The sequence below is a fragment of the Microcaecilia unicolor genome, chromosome 7 (assembly GCF_901765095.1).
Source record: "Microcaecilia unicolor chromosome 7, aMicUni1.1, whole genome shotgun sequence".
Taxonomy (NCBI): Eukaryota; Metazoa; Chordata; class Amphibia; order Gymnophiona; family Siphonopidae; genus Microcaecilia; species Microcaecilia unicolor.
The window spans coordinates 136,293,727-136,312,819 of NC_044037.1; the positions used below are offsets into that span (position 1 = coordinate 136,293,727).

General features: G+C 44.2%; 1 protein-coding gene across 2 annotated transcripts in view; it reads left to right on the forward strand.

Annotated features, from left to right (window-relative positions):
• Positions 1 to 19,093, forward strand: part of TRAF3IP1 (TRAF3 interacting protein 1) — a 1,208,890-nt gene that overhangs the window by 764,683 nt on the left and 425,114 nt on the right. For both annotated transcript variants that reach the window (XM_030210669.1, XM_030210670.1), the window contains one exon: positions 13,785 to 13,865. In XM_030210669.1, coding sequence (XP_030066529.1) covers positions 13,785 to 13,865 — 81 coding nt within the window. The remainder of the gene's footprint in view (positions 1 to 13,784; positions 13,866 to 19,093) is intronic.

The following is a 19,093-nucleotide window of genomic DNA, read 5'->3' on the forward strand; positions in this document are numbered from 1 at the left end:
GGCGAGTGAGTTGAGAAGACAGAGGGAAACAGAAACCAGAGCCTGGGTTCAACATGATTTGAAAAATAAAATGACCAGATAACAAAAGGTAGAAATTAAATTTTATTTTCTATTTCGTGATTAGAATATGTCAGATTTGAAGTGTGTATCCTGCCAGGCCTCGTGTTAGACATGGCAGGGGACCCATTCCTTCTTTGGCTTCCAGTAGGCTTAGTTAGGGCTCTCTGGCCAGGGGGCAGTTATCCTAGTTGCACTCTCCTAACACCATCCCTGGCATGTGTGATCTTTATATTTTGCACAGTATGTGTCTTTCTATTTCTTTGGTGTGGCTTCCTGAGGTTTTGGTTTAATATATGTTAATCATATACGTTTAATATATGTTTATCATTTTTGGTCAGCTATTATGTATTTGGCATTTGTGTTCTGTGTGTGTGACTGAGGTATTCTGTTGGCATGAATTTTTTATGTAGCATTCTGTAGTAATTTGTCTTGTTCAGTTTTCCCAATAGTGGAGGGGATATTTGTGAAGGGGGAGGAGAGAAGGAGTTTTTGTTCTGTATTGTTTGTGATTTATACAACGACAGTTGTACAGAATATTGTTTCTTTTTATACTTTAATAGAATGATTTCAATATAAAATCATAACTGTTCGGGGCTTGTGCGGATAGGTTAAGACAAAACTCACAGGGGCAGAGTTTGTGGGGATGGGGAGGGGGACAAACATCATTCTGAAGTTGCAACACCTAGAGTTAAATTGCATACTATGGGAGGTTTTTGCTTTCCCCTTTCTCCTGACCTGTGATTAGAGTTTTATTCTGCTGCACTTGTCTCCTGGCAGTGGCACAGCAGCATGTTCAGAGCTTGTGTGCTGAACTTTCTCTGCTTATGTACAGAGCCAAAAACTTTGTTTACACTACTTTGCCAGGAGACAGAGACCGAACAGTGCAGCAGAGTAACAAGCTTTGTCACATTTGCTCCTGCTGCAGGTCAGGAGAAATGAGAAATTTGGAAAATGGGTGAGGGAGGATAGCAGGCAGAAACCAGGATGCAAGTGCTAAGCAAGTGGGAAGGTGGAGGCAAGGGAGGGAGGAGAAGCCAAAAGCCATATGCTGGGGAAGTTGAGTGGGAAGGCAGAAAACAGGAGCTGATGGAAAGGGTGGGGGGAGGAGCTGGGGGGGATGAATATAATGGAAGTAGAACCAGACTGGCTCAGATATAGAATAAAATACAGAAGGATGGAGAACAGATGGGGAAAAAAATCCTGAGAAAGGCCCTAAGAGAAGACCAGCAAGAGGAATAGGGAAAAGATGGATGCAATCAGAAAATGTCTAGATAATAAAGACATGACAAAAATAATTTTATTTTGAGTTTTTAGTTACTGGAATATTTCAGCTTTGGAAAATGCATGTCTCTTTTCTCTTTCAATTATGTACAGTAAAGGAATCCATTAATTTCTCTCTGTGGTGGTGCATTATAATTCTGTCAGAGTTTCCATTTTTCTACATGTTTCTGTTTCTAATATATGATCCCTTATTCTGTATTAGGTGAATTTTGGTCTGTTTTTGCATGTGTGACAGAAGTATGATATTCTAGCCTATATTTTCTGTATATGGATCTATAAGTACTGATTTCCCACTAGGAGGTGCATTGGTAGTTTCTGTATATTTTGTTTATTTAGATTTTGCTCACACCTTTTTCAGTAGTAGCTCAAGGTGAGTTACATTCAGGTACACTGGATATTTCTCTGTCCCAGGAGGGCTCACAATCTAAGTTTGTACCTGAGGCAATGGAGGGTTAAGTGACTTGCCCAGGATCACAAGGAGCAGCAGCGGGATTTGAACCGGCCACCTCTGGATTGCAGTAGGCCACTCCTCCACTACAAGTGGATCTATAAGTACTGATTTCCCACTAGAAGGTGCATTGGTGTTCTAGGGCCTGTGCCAATGTAGTGTCTCCAAATAGATTTGACGGACCATACTCCAAATAGATTTGCACATACCATGAGCCTACAAACAGGCTTCCTCCATGCAGCCCCAGGCATCTTCTGTCTATCACTGTTTCCTGTTGCTGTGTGAGTGGGATGTGAAAGAGGGAAAGCCTCAGGGCAACCTATTGGGGGCATGCGATGAAACTACAAAGTAGTAAATTTAATACGAATTGGAGAAACTTTTTTCTTCACTCAGCTTGTAATTAAACTCTGGAATTCATTGCCAGAGAATGTGGCAAAGGTGGTTAGCTTAGCGGGGTTTAAAAAGGTCTGGATGGCTTCCCAAAGGAAAAGTCCATAGACCGTTATTAAATTAACTTGGGGAAAATCCACTGGTTATTTCTGGGATAAGTAGCATAAAATGTATTGAACTTTTTTCGGGATCTTGCCAGGTATTTGTGACCTGGATTGTCCACTGTTGGAAACAGGATTTGGTCTGTCCCAGTGTGGCAATACTTATGTACTTCTGCCCAGGCCACAGCTGTGAGACCATCCTCACAGCTCCCTGAGTGATCTTTACAGGACCCTTGATTTTGGTAACTGTTCTTTTAGTTTCTTTTGACCTTACTGCTGCCTTTGACCTGGTTGACCACGACTTGCTCTTAACTAGACTTCAATCCCTAGGACTTTCTTGTAATGTCTTTTCCTGGTTCAATTCCTTCTTAACTAACTGCACTTTTCATGTCTCAGTAGCCCGTTCTTCCTCCAGCCTATATCCCCTAACTTGCAGTATTCCTCAAGGACCAGTTCTTGTCCCTCTTCTTTTAAATATTTTCTTCAGCCCTCTCGCACTCGTGATCCAGGATCTAGATATTCATGTTTTCTATTACACCGATGATAATCTTCTCTTCTTTGAAACCCACGCATTTAAATCTGACCTAATCAAACTCAACTCCGCCCTAGCTTCTATTGATTCCTGGCTAATCACGAATCATCTTGTCTTGAACCTTTCGAAAACTGTTGCCTGTTGGATAACAGGCTGGTCCTCCTCTCTGTCATAGTCCCCATCCGATATCTCTGGTTTCACACTTGCATTATCTAGGAGTCATATTAGATTAAAATTTATCCTTCACATATCGGCCATGTTTTCTGGCTAGTACTTGTTTAATTTCTCTCGTCAATTTTAAGACTTTCTTCCTATTTTCGTCTGCATTCACAAAAGATACTTCATGCACTTCTGCTTACTCTACTGGACTACTGTAATGTCATTTGTACCAGTCTTCCTCAGCACTCTTACTTGCCGTTTCCAAACGATCCACACCAGACATCACCGCGGAGACCCAGGCCAAGGTATCGGCCTGCTTATCCGACATTGCTGCCTGGATGTCCAACCGCCACCTGAAGCTGAACATGTCCAAAACCGAGCTCCTCGTCTTTCCACCGAAACCAACTTCTCCCTTCCTCCACTCTCTATCTCAGTTGACAACACCCTCATCCTCCCCGTCCCATCTGCCCGCAACCTCGGAGTCATCTTCGACTCCTCCCTCTCCTTCTCTGCGCATATCCAACAGACTGCCAAAACCTGTCGCTTCTTCCTCTTCCACATCAGCAAAATTCGCCTTTCCTTTCTGAGCCACCACACAACTCTCGTCCACGCTCTCATTACTCTTGCCTTGACTCTGCAACTACTCCTCACCGGCCTCCCACTTAGCCATCTATCCCCCCTTCAATCCGTTCAGAACGCTGCCGCACGTCTTATATTCTGCCAGAACCGATATACTCATATCACCCCTCTCCTCAAGTCACTTCACTGGCTTCCGATCAGTTACCGCATACAATTCAAGCTTCTCCTCCTTACCTACAAATGCACCCGGTCTGCGGCTCCTCACTACCTCTCTACCCTCATCTCCCCCCTACGTAGTTCCACCTGTAACCTCTGCTCACAGGACAAATCCCTCCTTTCTGTACCCTTCTTCACCACTGCCAACTCCAGGTTCCGCTCATTCTGCCTTGCCTCACCCTATGCCTGGAACAATCTTCCTCAACCCCTACACCAAGCCCCCTCCCTACCCATCTTCAAATCTCTGCTTAAAACTCACCTCTTCAATGCTGCTTTCGGCACCTAACCTTTCGAGAAATATAGTATGCCCTATCAGATCGACTCTACACTTGTCTTTTAGATTGTACACTTGTCTCTAGATTTACACCTTTCTTTTAGATTGTACACTTGTCTTTAGATTGTACACCTGTCTTTTAGATTGTGAGCTCCTTGAGCAGGGACTGTCCTTCCATGTTAAATTGTACAGCGCTGCGTAACCCTAGTAGCACTTTAGAAATGTTAAGTAGTAGTAGTAGATCCAAAACACAACAGTTAATATCCTCTCGCATGCTTCCAGATTTGACCATGTTACACCTCTCCTTATTCAACATCACTGGTTCCCCATCCCCTTTCATATCGAGTACAAAATTCTCATTCTTACTCACAAGGTTTATTACTCTGGTATCTCCTCTTATCCTTCTTCCCTTCTTATTCTCTACACCCCTTACAGAGCTCTCTGCTCCCTAACGCCAGATTTGACCATGTTGCACCTCTCCTTATTCAACATCACTGGGTCCCCATCCCCTTTCATATCGAGTACAAAATTCTCATTCTTACTCACAAGGTTTATTACTCTGGTATTTCCGCTTATCTTTCTTCCCTTCTTATTCTCTACACCCCTTACAGAGCTCTCTGCTCCTTAACGATAACCGATTACGACTTCCTCCCCACCATGAGTCCACCTGAACCTTCTTCTGGCTCACACCCTTCCCTCTGGAACTCCCTTCCTGCTTCCGTTCACCTGGGACGTTCCTACCCCAAATTTAAAGCCCTTTTGAAAACCTACATTTTTGAAACTGCCTTTTCCATTCACTTAGACCCCAGTGGCTACCCCAGGATCCATGAACAATGCATCCTCTCTCATCTTTGTCCTTTCTTTCCTTACTCTTTGTTTGCCTACTCTTTCCTATAATACATTGGTGTTCCTTTCTTTTCCTTTGTTTGATTTTTTAAAGTTTTTATGTGCATCGAGGAAAAGCAGTTAACCAAATTTTAGTAAACCAAATCAATCAAACATGAAAGATCAGTGCCAAAGATGGATGTAGAGCTGGAAGAGAAAGGAAATGGCAAATGAACAGGAGGTCCTGGAAACAAGAATTAAAAGCACTGACAAAGGGATCCAGAGACTGGTAATAATATGATTAGAATAATATCACCAGACAACAAAGACAGGAAAAATTATTTTATTTTCAGTTTAGTGGTCTCCACCTTCCTTGACACCAACAACTAGGACTGATCAGCATCAGACCCAAGTCAGAGGAGACGGGAGGATTCGGTATTGCTGCTTGGCGTCGGATGAAGGTGAAGAAGCACAAGCAAGAGAATGACATGGGGACAAAGCTTGTCCCTGCCCCGTTTCTGTGGGCTCCGTCCCCTTGAGCTCTGTCCCCCACCCCATCTCCAAACTCTGTTCTTATCTGCACAATTCTCGAACACTTACGATTTTATATTTAAATCTTTTTATTATAATATAAAAAGGAACACTATTCTGTACAACTGTTTATAAATCACAAATAGATAATAGAATAACAGTGGTTCTCCGAGGACAAGTAGGCTGTTTGTTCTCACATGTGGGTCAACGTCCACGGCGGCCCAGGAATCGGCAAACAATTTTGAAAGCAAAATAAATTCAGTCTTTCCAGAATGTTCAGTTGTGCGGAGAGCGCAAACGACTTCCCACCCGCCACACGAGCATGCCTCTTCGTTATTTTTTCTCCGCGGTGAGGTGCGGTTCATTTTTTCTGATTGCTCCTCTTTCATGCCCAGGAAGAACTTCTCAGTGATTTTCGAGATCAGCTTTCGCTTGTTTTATTGTTTGATCTGTATATATATATATATATATTTTAAGTATTTATAAGTAGTTTCCCGTACTTTCTTTTACTTTTTTCCCTGTTAAAGTTTCCTTTCTTTTTTGACGTGGCCGGCTTTTCCCTTTTTGTGCTTTTTCTTTCTTGGCACGATCGCGTCGTTTGATTTCGCTGAAGCCGTATTTCCTTCCATGTCATCAAAAATACCCAGCAGCTTCAAACGTTGTACTCGGTGCAACCGGACCATCTCAGGTACAGATACCCACGCCTGGTGTATCCAGTGCCTTGGGCCCGACCATAGCCCACCTGCTTGTAGTCTGTGTCTTCGTATGAAGAAACGGACCCAAGCATCTTGAGAGGCCCAATGAGAGAAGCTTTTGGGGCCTGGTCCGGGTCCTTCGACTTCGGTACCGAGGTCGACGGCATCAGCATCGACATCGGCAGGAGCATCGACGTCGAGGAGAGAGGTAATGGCTGCTGAAAGACCAATTTGCTCGGGAGCAGTGAGGCATCGAGTGGGTCTCCACCTGCCTCGAGGCCTTCTGTTATGCAGGCCCACGGGATCGACCTTTGTCGGACCCGGCCCCGAGGATGGACGTGAGGATTCCACGTCCTCATCAGTACCGAGAGTCTCGATGATGGGCGTCGAGCGAAGGCTAAGAAGCACCGTCATCATCTCCTTCAACGCACGGTACCGGGAGCTCAGGGCGTTGATGAGAGTCGGCACCCGAGAAGCGTCGCACCAAGAGGACCACTCCCCCTCGTACAGGAGGTGCCGATGCGTCGGTCTCCTGGCAGCCCGGTACCTGCTCCCGAGCCTCCATGGATCTGACACCGCCTGTTCTACCAGCCCTGCAGCCTTCTCCGATGGTGGCTCTTGATGAGCTTTACCCTAGCCTGTTTCCAGAACTTCTGGAAGGCTTACTGCGACATTCAGCTTCGGTGTTGGGTGTGCTTGCGTCGTACTGTACCATTCTGCTGCAGCGGTGTCTGGCCCTTCGCCTGTAGTTGAGGTCCTCCGACTGCGGTGCGCCTGCGGCAATCGACGTCGGCTGCCACCCAAGTCAACTCCCCTTTGACGTCAGTGGGAGGGAGCTTCGCCGCAGTCGGATCGGGCATCGATCTTCTTGACATCGCCACAGGAGGACACCGTCCTCGGCGTCGAGACATGTCCAGTGTCGGAGTACCTTGACACAGGTTGTAATCCGACACTGAGCAGGACGCTCATGAGAATCAGAGGAAGATCCCAGGTACTGTCTCTTCTGTTGAGTCCTTTGGGATTCCTCTGACACTTCCCCTCCGCTAGAAAGAAGACTATCCTCAACCGAGAGTCTGTCTTTTACCTCTTTATCTGGGAAATGGCTACGGCTATTCCCTTCCCTGTGGAGGTTAAGGATGAGCCGAGGACCTGAGATGCTCGAGGTCCTGATTATTCTTCTCCACCTAAAGAGGCTGTGACAGTCCCTCTGCATAAGGTACTGAAGGAAGTCCTTATGTAAAACTGGTCTGCCCCTCTGTCTGGCCTGTGGTTCCCAAGAAAGCTGAATCCCAATATCGGATTGTTAATAATGGACCAAATATATTTGGCCTGAGGTTCCAGGATAGTATTTTTGAACAGCATCCAAGCCTGATGTACATTTTTGACCTTTACAGCCGCTTCTCTAAGTTTTTTTTTTTTTCACCGTTCTTCTCATTTTATCACAGTCTCCTTTTTGAAAGTTAAACGCTAACTAACATATTGCATTTCCTGTGTGTACTTACTCCAAAGCTAATATCAAATCTGTTCATATTATGATCACTGTTCTCAAGCGGCCCCTGCACCATTACCTCCTGCACTAGATCATGCACTCCACTAAAGACTAGGTGTAGAATTTTTCCTTGTTGGATCCTATTACCTCCTAGCATGCCCTGATGTTACATTTACCCAATCAATATCAGGGTAATTGAAATCACCCATTATTATTGTGTTGCCCAGTTTGTTAGCCTCCCTAATGTCTGATAACATTTCTACGTTCGTCTGTTCATCCTGGCCAGGTGGACGGTAGTACACTCCTATCACTGTCCTATTCCACTTTACACATGGAATTTCAATCCATAGGGATTCCAAGATGTGTTTTGTTTCCTGCAGAATTTTCAATCTATTTGATTCAAGTCCCTCCTTAACATACAAAGCTACCCCTCCACCCCACTGGTTATCCTCCTTCCACCAGGTCTCAGAGATGCCTAATTTTTCATTTAGTGCAATATATTCTAACTTTCCTATCTTATTTCTTTGGCTTCTGGCATTCACATATAGACATTTCAAACTATGTTTGTTGTTCCTATTTACATCATGCTTAGTACTTGACAGTATTAATTTGCAATCTTTTGTCTGATTTTTATTTAAGGACACTTGATCTACTGCGTTCTCTTTTGCAACCTCACTATCGGGATACCCTATCTTCCCTGTTTTGGTGATATCTTTGAAAGATACCTTATACCGAACCTGTGCTTTTGAGCTACTGTCGGCCTTCCTCCCATTTCTAGTTTAAAAGCTGCTCTATCTCTTTTTTTTTTAAATGCCAATTCCAGCAGCCTGGTCCCACCCTGGTTAAGGTAGAGCCCATCCTTTCAGAATAGGCTCCCCCTTCCCCAGATATAAATAGTTTAACCAATTACAACATGCAATCTACTTCGGAGTGATGGGTGATAATTCGCAAAAGCTCAAATCTCCACAATGTTTCAATGATAAATGTACCGATCTCGGTGGTGTAACTTGCATCTAATAGTGCATTTGAGGCTTTATATGTAGCTGTTGTAGCAATCCATTTGAGACCAATAGAAGGTATTAACTCTTTAAAATAGACTGCATTTATGTCAGAGGGGTTATCAAAAAGTAGATTAAAATTTTCCAGTACTATGTTGTCTTGAAAATTTAAACTATATTGAGCAATGTCTTCTAACAAACGATCCAAAGAGGACTGTGCATTATCTGGGGAATGGTATACTAAAAATAAAAACTAAGGCCCCTTTTACTAAGACGTGTAAGCGCCTACGTACACCAAATTGGAGTTACCGCCCAGTTACCACATGGCCCTTGCGGTAATTTCAATTTTGGTGCACGTCCACTATGCGCGTCTGAAAAATATTTTTTATTTTCTGGCGCAGGTAACGGACGCGTGCCAAATGGCATTTGACGCACATAGTGTTGAAGGTCTAAGGCAGACAAATCCTTTTTAGACCCTAGGCTTGTAAACCTGGAATAAATTGAATCTACGCAAAGTAGTAATAGGTCAAATTTAAAATGGGCTTTATTAGTGTTACAAAACAGAATGATAGAAAGGGTTAAGGACTTGAGAAGGAAAGATATTCAATCATGCTCCAAGGAAGCAGGCATTACAAGTCTCACAGCTAGAACTCTGGAAGCAGCCCGGTTTGCTGGTTTATAGCAGTTAAATTTAATACTAGCCAGTTGGCTTCCTGTATAAGTATGCTCTTGCTGTTTAGACCCCCGCCACACTTGTTCAAGACTGGCTCTATAAAAGGGCCGTTAAATTACTATTTGTTTTTAAGTTTAAGCTTATGACTCTTGAGTCACAGGAAACAAAAACCACAGCTGAAGTTCTGCATCTGAGCCTGTGTCTCGCCTGTCATTTTTAAACTTGGTCAACAATAGGTCATTACCGCCCAGATTCTTTACCACTATGTCTATGGCTGGCAGTAAAGTCTCAAACCCAAAATGGACACACTGCAGTTTTGATTTTTCCGCACATCCGTTTTCGGCCAAAAAAAAAAAGAGGCCTTTTTTTTACAGGCACACTAAAAAAAAATGGATCGGCGCGCACCCAAAACCTGCACCTACAGTACTGCAAGTGTTTTTCAGCGCGCCTTTGTAAAAGGACCCCTAGATTTGCAACTGTTTTGTGGAAATACTGCTTCCCAAAGATAGGAATTGTATACCTTTTTCTGAATTGCTCTGTAACTGTGTGATAACCAACTCTTGTATAGTAACATAACACCCCTCCCCCTTTTTTTTGTTTTGTGATGTTCTAGAAAAACAAAAGTTATTACATTCTGGGGGAACAAGGAAGGTGTAGTCTTGGACCTGCTGTTGATTAACCATGTTTCTGTAATGAAAGATAAACTATTATCAGAGTCCACAACTAAATCCTTATAAGCTCTTATGACATAAAGATTATCATTATGAGAGTACAAAGCATTAGAATAGAGAATCATCTGAAAAAGAACAAGTATATTAAAGTCCTAATTCTAGTTGATGGCCAAAATTTGCATGTTTTATGTAGTCTGTCTGCTTTCTCCTAAAATACTGGGATAGAATTAATCAGAGTAGAGCAATCTACTAAGTTATCAAAGCATCACATTCTAAAATTATGATAACCTTGAGGGGCATAATCGAACGGGGACGACCATCTATAAGGGCGCCCATCTGTAAGGACGGCGCCGCGAAGGGGCGGGGAAACCCGTATTATCGAAACAAGATGGGCGGCCATTTTTCGTTTCGATAATATGGTTGGGGACGCCCAATCTCAACATTTAGGTCGACTTAGAGATGGTTGACCTAATGGCGAGATGGGCGAACTTAGAGATAGTTTGTCCCCACGGTTTTTCACCCTACTGGAAACCGAGGACGCCCAATCTCAGAAACGACCAAATCCAAGTCATTTGGTCATGGGAGGAGCCAGCATTCGTAGTGCACTGGTCCCCCTCACATGCCAGGCCACCAACCGGGCACCCTAGGGGGCACTGCAGTGGACTTCACAAATTGGTCCCAAGTGGCTTAGCTCCCTTACATATGTGCTGAGCCCCCCAAAACCCACTCCCCACAAATGTACACCACTACCATAGCTCTTATGGGTGAAGGGGGGGCACCTAGATGTGGTAGCAGTGGGTTTGTGGTGGGTTTTGTAGGGCTAACATTTACCACCACAAGTGTACAGGTAGGGGGGGGGGTGGGCCTGGGTCCACCTGCCTGAGGTGCACTGCACCCACTAAAACTGCTCCATGGACCTGCATACTGCTGCGATGGACCTGAGTATGACATTTGAGGCTGGCAAAAAAAGTTTTTAAAGTTGTTTTTTTGAGGGTGGGAGGGGGGGTTAGTGACCACTGGGGGAGTCAGGGGAGGTCATCTGGTCAGTTCTGGCACTTTTTTGAGACTTGGTCATGAAAAAAAAATGGACCAAGTAAAGTCGGCCAAGTGCTCTTCAGGGACGCCCTTCTTTTTTCCATTATCGGCTGAGGACGCCATCTCTTTATCACTTCCCAGTCCCGCCTTCGCTACGGTGCCGACACGTCCCCGTGACGGAAAGCAGTTGGGGATGCCCAAAATCGGCTTTCAATTATGCCAATTTGGGCGACCCTGAGAGAAGGACGCCCATCTCCCGATTTGTGTCGAATGATGGGCGCCCTTCTCTTTCGAAAATAAGCCTGCTTGACACCTACCTGTAATCACTGCTGTAGATTGGAAAGGTTCTAACTGAAGATGACATATTAAGAATAATCAGAAATGGGGGAGGAGCTTTTTCAAGATGGTGTTGTGAGGAGTTGCACGAGACACCAACCCTGTTTACCTTGGTTTGCTTGATGGCAAAGGTTGAAAACTGAGGTCTACCCAATGGATTTGGGTGGTGCTTCAGTAGTAACAGGCCTGATGGACTCTTAAGTGGGGCATGGTTCTAGCTGAATTTTGGCTGGGGGAGGCTCCTTGAGGATATCAGCGTCGTAGCTTCCCTCTGCAAGTCCCGCCTATGCGTAACAGGAAGTTGTAGGCGGGACTTGCAGAGGGAAGCTACGACGCTGCCAGTCAATCGCTGCCTGCATCGTTCACTTCTGCATCCGACGCTGGCTGGCAGGCAGTGAAGGAGGACGCTGGGGGACGAAGATTCGCTGGTAGGGAGAGGTGAGGGCAGGGGAGGGACGGAAAAATCGCACGTCGATGGGAGGGCAGGGGAGAGGCAGAGAATCGCTGGAAATAATGGAAGGGCAGGGGAGAGAGAATTGCTGGACATGGGATGAGAGGGAAGGGCAAGGGAGAGAGAATTGCTGGACATGGGATGGGAGGAAAGGGCAAGGGAGAGAGAATTGCTAGACATGGGAAGGGCAGGGGAGAGAGAATTGCTGGACATGGGAGGGAAGGGCAGGGGAGAGAGAATTGCTGGACATGGGAAGGGCAGGGGAGAGAGAATTGCTGGACATGGATGGGAGGGAAGGGCAGGGGAGAGAGAATTGATGGGATGGGAGGGAAGGGCAAGAGAGAGAGAATTGCTGGACATGGGATGGGAGGGAAGGGCAGGGGAGAGAGAATTGCTGGACATGGGATGGGAGGGAAGGGCAGGGGAGAGAGAATTGCTGGACATGGGAAGGGCAGGGGAGAGAGAATTGCTGGACATGGGATGGGAGGGAAGGGCAGGGGAGAGAGAATTGCTGACATGGGGGGAAGGGCAGGGGAGAGAGAATTGCTGGACATGGGAAGTGCAGGGAAGAGAGAATTGCTGGACATGGGGGAAGGAGAGAGGAGAATCGCTGGATGGGGAGGGGAGGACAGGGAAGAGAGAATTGCTGGACATGGAGGGGAGAGAGGAGAATCGCTGGACAGGGAGGGGAGGGCAGGGAAGAGAGAATTGCTGGACATGGATGAGAGGGGAGAGAGGAGAAATGCTAGAAATGGATGGAGAGGAGAGCAGGAGATAGAGGAGAATTGCTGGACATGGATGGATGGAGGAGTTGGCTAGGAGAGAGGAGAAATGCTGACTTGGATGGAGGAGAGGGGAGAGAGAATTATTGCTTTATATGGATACAGAGGAGGGAAGAGAGATGAGAAATGCTGGACATGGATAGAGGGTAGGAGAGAGGAGAAGTGCTGGACATGAATGGAGGGGAGGAAAGAAAAAAGAAGATGCACATGGATGGAGATGAGGGAAAGGGAAGAGGAGAAAAAACTGCACATGGATGGAGAAATAGGCAAAAGCTGGATCCATGTATACCTCCTCCAGTCAATTCCATGGAGGAGGACCCAGCTTTTACTTATGGATGCAGGGCAACAAAAGAAGAAGAAAGGAAGAAAGTAAAGAAATAAATGGAAAGGAAGCCCTGGAAATGGAGTTAAGAGAACAGATAGCAGCAGAATCAGAGACTGGGACCAATATGGATAGAAAAACAAAGTCACCAGACAACAAAGGTAGAAAAAATCATTTTATTTTCATTTTAGTGTTTGGAATTTGTCTTATTTTGCACTGGGTATACTGGAGCTGTAACAGCTTACAGAAATTATTTATAATGAAAAGAAATCACATTATTTTTTCTCCTATACTAGTTTAATATTTTCAATGATGTCTGTTTATATGCGCCATGGCTGGTATAAGGGGTGTGACTAATGTGGGTGTGGCTATAATAGGGGCGGTGCCATGTGTGGTGACCCCGCCCACAATGAGTACCGGCACCTTTTTTTCTACAAAAAAAGCACTGGGTAGAACTAATAGCTGCATTGGTTACAGTGCCCAAGGAAACTAACATTTTGGTGCCTGAGAAGTTGTCAAAGTTCATACAAGACTCAGAAGCTGGCACAGCTGTGATTATTTCCACTGGTGTTGGAGTTGAGATGACTCCCTTGCCATGACCTGAGGTAATTAATGTTGAATTTATTTTGGAAGTGATATCAGCTCTCCAAGTGAATTTGGGCAGCCAAATGGAAAAAAAAACTTTCTAAATCCCTTGCTCTGGGAGGGGATGCCATATTTTCAGAGACTTTCTGCTACTCATTTGTAACTTTGGTAATTAGCAGGGATGGATAAAAACACATTATATGCTGCTTTGTTGGAACATATTTTTTCTAATTTCCATGAATCAAGGGAAGAGCAATTTGAAGCATATTTCTCCTTTTTTTTTTTAAAGCTCTGATGTTCCTTTTAAATTATTTGCTTTTGTGAATTATTATTTTGTTTGTCTTGCTTTAGGAGGATTCCAAGGCCCAGCAGTGCCAGGCCAGCTCCTCCCCGAGTGAAACGGCAGGGGAGTGCTGAGATGCCTTCAGAGAGGTAAATACATGAAATTCCCATCTTGTGATAAATATTGAGGTTGATATTCAAGGTGATACAACTGTCCAGAAACAGCTCCTGGACAGTTAAATTGCCTGTTCAGGACTAACTGCTAATTTTCAGCGGCACTTAACCAGCAAGTTTCTCTGACTCGTCAGCTTTCAATTTCAATTTCTGGTACCGGTATCTCTCCCAAATCTTCCTTGGTGAAGACCTTAGCAAAGAATTCATTTAATCTTTTTGATATGGCTTTGTCTTCCCTGATTTTGCCCCTTTTACCTCTCGGTCACCTAGCAGTCCAACTGATTCTTTTGCCGGCTTCTTGATTTTAATATACCTAAAAAAAAAACTTAACTTTGTATTTTTGCCTCCAACACAATATTTTTTCAAAGTCTCTCTTTGCCTCTGGCTTTTGACATTCCTTATGCTGTTTCTTATTATTTTCAGTCGGTTCCTTCTTCCATTTTCTGAAGGATTTTCTTTTAGCTCTAATTGCTTCCATCACATCACTTTTAACCATTCCGGCTGTCGTTTGGTCTTCCTTCCTCTTTTTTTTTTAATATACAGAATGTATTTGGCCTGAGGTTCCAGGATAGTATTTTTGAACAGCATCCAAGCCTGATGTACATTTTTGACCTTGCAGCCGCTCCTCTAAGTTTTTTTTGTTCACTGTTCTTCTCATTTTATCACAGTCTCCTTTTTGAAAGTTAAATGCTAACATATTGCATTTCCTGTGTGTACTTACTCCAAAGCTAATATCAAATCTGATCATATTATGATCACTGTTCTCAAGCGGCTCCTGCACCATTACCTCCTGCACCAGATCATGCACTCCACTGAGGACTAGGTCTAGAATTTTTCCTTGTTGGATCCTATACCAGCTGCTTCATAAAGCAGTCCTTCATTTCGTCAAGGAATTTTACCTTCCTAGCATGCCCTGATGTTACATTTACCCAATCAATATCAGAGTAATTGAAATCACCCATTATTATTGTGTTGCCCAGTTTGTTAGCCTCCCTAATGTCTGATAACATTTCTACATTCGTCTGTTCATCCTGGCCAGGTGGACGGTAGTACACGCCTATCACTGTCCTATTCCACTTTACACATGGAATTTCAATCCATAGGGATTCCAAGATGTGTTTTGTTTCCTGCAGAATTTTCAATCTATTTGATTCAAGTCCCTCCTTAACATAACACCCTATCACTACGATATAATTTGTACCCCGGTATGACAGTGTCCCACTGGTTATCCTCCTTCCACCAGGTCTCAGCGATGCCTATTATATCAAATTTTTCATTTTGTGCTATATATTCTAACTCTCCCATCTTATTTCTTTGGCTTCTGGCATTTGCATATAGACATTTCAAACTATGTTTGTTGTTTCTAGTTGCTCATTTGTTCACAGTGTTAATTTGCAATCTTTTGTCTGATTTTTACTTAAAGTCATTTGCCTGCTTATAATCGAAAGAGAAAAACGTCTATATTGCGACCCAAATCGGGAAATGGGTGTTTTTCTGGCAAAGGCACCCAAATCGGTATAATCGAAAGCCGATTTTGGGCGTTTCCAACTGCACTCCGTCGCGGAAATGAATAAAGTTGAAGGGGGGCGTGTCGGAGGCGGGACCGGGGTATGTTTAGCAGCCGAGGAGAGATGGGCGTCTTTAGCTGATAATCGTAAAAAAAGGAGTTTTTACCGCGATTTTGGGTCACTGTTTTTGGACCCTTTTTTTTCACGAACAAGTCCCAAAAAAGTGCCCCAACTGACCAGATGACCACTGGAGGGAATCGAGGATGACCTCCCCTGACTCCCCCAGTGGTCACTAACCCCCTCCCACCAAAAAAAACCCCACTTTACAAAGTTTTTTTCCAGCCTGTATGCCACCCTCAAATGCCGTACCCACCTCCATGACAGCAGAATATGTTCGATCCTCTCACAGCCTTTCCCTGGGTCAGATGTGGCTCTCGAGTGCACTACAGGGTCACATCAGCATTGCATTGTGGTGGGTGTAGGGTATTGGGCTCCGTGATTTCATTAGCTTGTGTTACAGTCTCACGATGTTGGTAGTTCGTAGGCTCTTCTCCCATGGTGCTTTTCCCCCTGCCTACTGGGGCAGAGTGTGCCCTGTTGTGTTTCCATTAGTCCATGAGGTAGTGGCCATTTTTGTTAGCTAGTTTTAGATCCCTTCCATGTGTTAGCCACGTTAGAGAACTTAGTTCTTACCTTGAATGTGGCTGAAAGAGGGCATTGTACAGCATTCTGCCAGCTCTGACCTGCTAATCTCACTACCAGGGAGACTCGTTGCCAGTGGTGGGGCACAACCTCTGATCTGCAGTTAACTGTGAGTAAGCGTGCTTATTCCAATAAAGGACGTTTTTGGAGATATTAGTCTTCAGGTGTAAACTGGTGTGCCGATGTTATACAGCAGTAACAAATCCTAGAGGCCTGCGTGTATGCAGGTCCCTGGAGCACTTTTAGTGGGTACCGCAGTGCACTTCAGCTAGGTGGACCCAGGCCCATCCCCCTCCCTACCTATAACACTTGTGCTGGTAAATGGGAGGCCTCCAAAACCCACTGTACCCACATGTAGGTGCCCCCTTCACCCCTAAGAGCTATGGTAGTGTTGTACATTTGTGGGTAGTGGGTTTTGGGGGAGGGGGGTTGGGAGCTCAGCACCCGTGGTAAGGGAGCTATGCATGTGGGAGCTTTTTCTGAAGTCCACCGCACTGACCTAGGATGCCCAGTTGGTGTCCTGGCATATCAGGGGGGCCAGTGTACTACGAATCGTGGCCCCTCCCACGACCAAATGGCTTGGATTAGGACGTTTTTGAGTTGGGCGTTTTTAGTTTCCATTATTGCTAAAAAAAAACAAACGCCCAGCTCAAAAATGTCCATTTTTTCGAAAATACGGTTCGGCCCGCCTCTTCACGGACCCGTTCTCGAAGATAAACGCCCATGGAGATAGGCGTTTCCGTTCGATTATGCCCCTCTTGATCTACAATGGTCGCTTTTGCAACCTTGCTATCGGGATACCTTATCTTCCCTGTTTTGTTGATATCTTTGAAAGATACCGTATTCCGAACCATGCATTTTTGAACGACTGTCGGTCTTCCCCCAGCTTCTAGTTTTAAAGCTACTCTGTCTCCTTTTCAAATGCTGATGCCAGCAGACTAGTCCCACCCTGGTTAAGGTGGAGCCCATCCTTCTGGAATAGGCTCCCCCTTCCCCAGAATGTTGCTGAGTTCCTTTCAAATTTAAAACCCTCCTCCCTGCACCATCACCTCATCCACGCATTGAGACTCCGGAGCTCTGCCTGTCTCTTGGGCCTTGCGCGTGGAACAGGTAGCACTTTGGAAAATGCTACCCTAGAGGTTCTGTATTTGAGATTTCTACCTTAAGAGCCTAAATTTGGCTTCCAGAACCTCTCTCCCACATTTTCCTATGTCATTGGTACCCACATGTACCAAGATAGCCGGCTCCTCCCCAGCACCATCTAAAATCCTATCTAGGTGACTCGTGAGGTCTGCCACCTTCACACCAAGTAGACAAGTGACCAGGCGGTCCTCACATCCACAAGCCATCTATCTACATGCCTAATGAATCACCAACTACAACAGCTGTCCTAACCCTTCCCTCCTGGGCAGTAGCTCCTGGAGACATATCCTTGGTGCGAGAGGATATTGCATCCCCTGGTGTTCTGGTCCTGGCTACAGGATTACTTCCAGCTGCACCAGGTTGATGCTCTCCTTGTAGAAGATCTCCCTCCTCAAGGCAGCACAGGGGCTGCCAGATTGGAGGTGGTACTTCTCTACACGTCCCTGTAGGCCTCCTCTGTGTACCTCTCCCGTCTCCCTCAACTCCTCCAAGTCTGCTATTCTAGAGCTAGGAGCTTTTTGCATCGAGCACACACGTATGACCTCTCACCACCTGGGAGACAATCATACATGTAACACTCTGTGCAAAAGACTGGATAGCACCCCTCTTGCTGCTGGACTACTGTCTGCATCTTAGTATTATAGAGTTGTTTAATTAAAACTTCATAAGGTGCTAGGGATATCAAATGAATATAAAGAGCCTTAAGACTGGTGTATTTTATTTAGTGTTTGCTTTTCAGAAACTAATTAAACAATTAAAACTCCCCTCTTGTCCTAATTAGAATAATTGACTATAAATGAAGAGTTGAGCTAGGAGTGGGTGGGAGTTGGGGATGCTGGGTGGGAATGAGGACTACTGTGCCCTCTAGAGACTATCTGTTAATGCTATTGCAGAAAATGTAGTTTTAAAACTATGGGGTAAAGGGTTGTACACTATGGAAACTTGTTAATAATGCTGGCTTCTCTCTCTCATATATATATATATATATATATATATATATATATATATATATATATATATATATATATATATTTATTTATTTATTTATTTATTATTTATTTATTTATTTATTTATTTATTTATTTATTTATTTTTCCCTAAGACTGAATTAGGCCGTATTTTACCTTCTAGAGACTGCTAATGCTGTGGCGGAAAATATAAGTTTTAAAACTATGGGGGAAAGGGTATGGAGACTAGCTAATCAAATTTCAATATCCTACAATTCCTCTTTTAAACCCAAGTTTTAAGTTACCAAGCACAAAATAAAATAATGTCACTTACCCACAGAAATGTCCTCTCCTCTCAGAACTTCTCAGAAAGGACGATACACAACAAAACTATCTTTCAAGTACTTTGGTGCAGGTTTATAAATAGCCTGATGCACAGCAAACTTTAAACTGTATTATACTCTGCACTAGCAACCAGTGTAATGGTCTCAAAATTGAAGTAACATGTTTTACCCAAGTTACATTTGATATCAACCTAGCAGCAGCATTTTGGACTAACTGCACTGCTCTAACCCTGGCCTTTGCCGTTCCAAGATAAAGAGCATTGCAGTAGTCCAATAGTGATAGCACCATACTCTGGATAACCTCACAAAACTCATAGGGTGTCAGCGATGGTTTAAGTCTGAACAACAGTCGAAACTGAGAAAAACAAGTCTGAATGGCATTTGTTACCTAATCTTTAATTGACATCCCACAATCTAATAAAATACCTAATAATTTCATAACATGCTATACAGGTACTTTAATCCCCTGAAAAATAAAAAATAAAAAAGTGAGCCAACACGTATCGTTTGTTTACTCTTTTTTTTTCCATTTCAAGAAGTCTTTATTTAACTTTAAATGT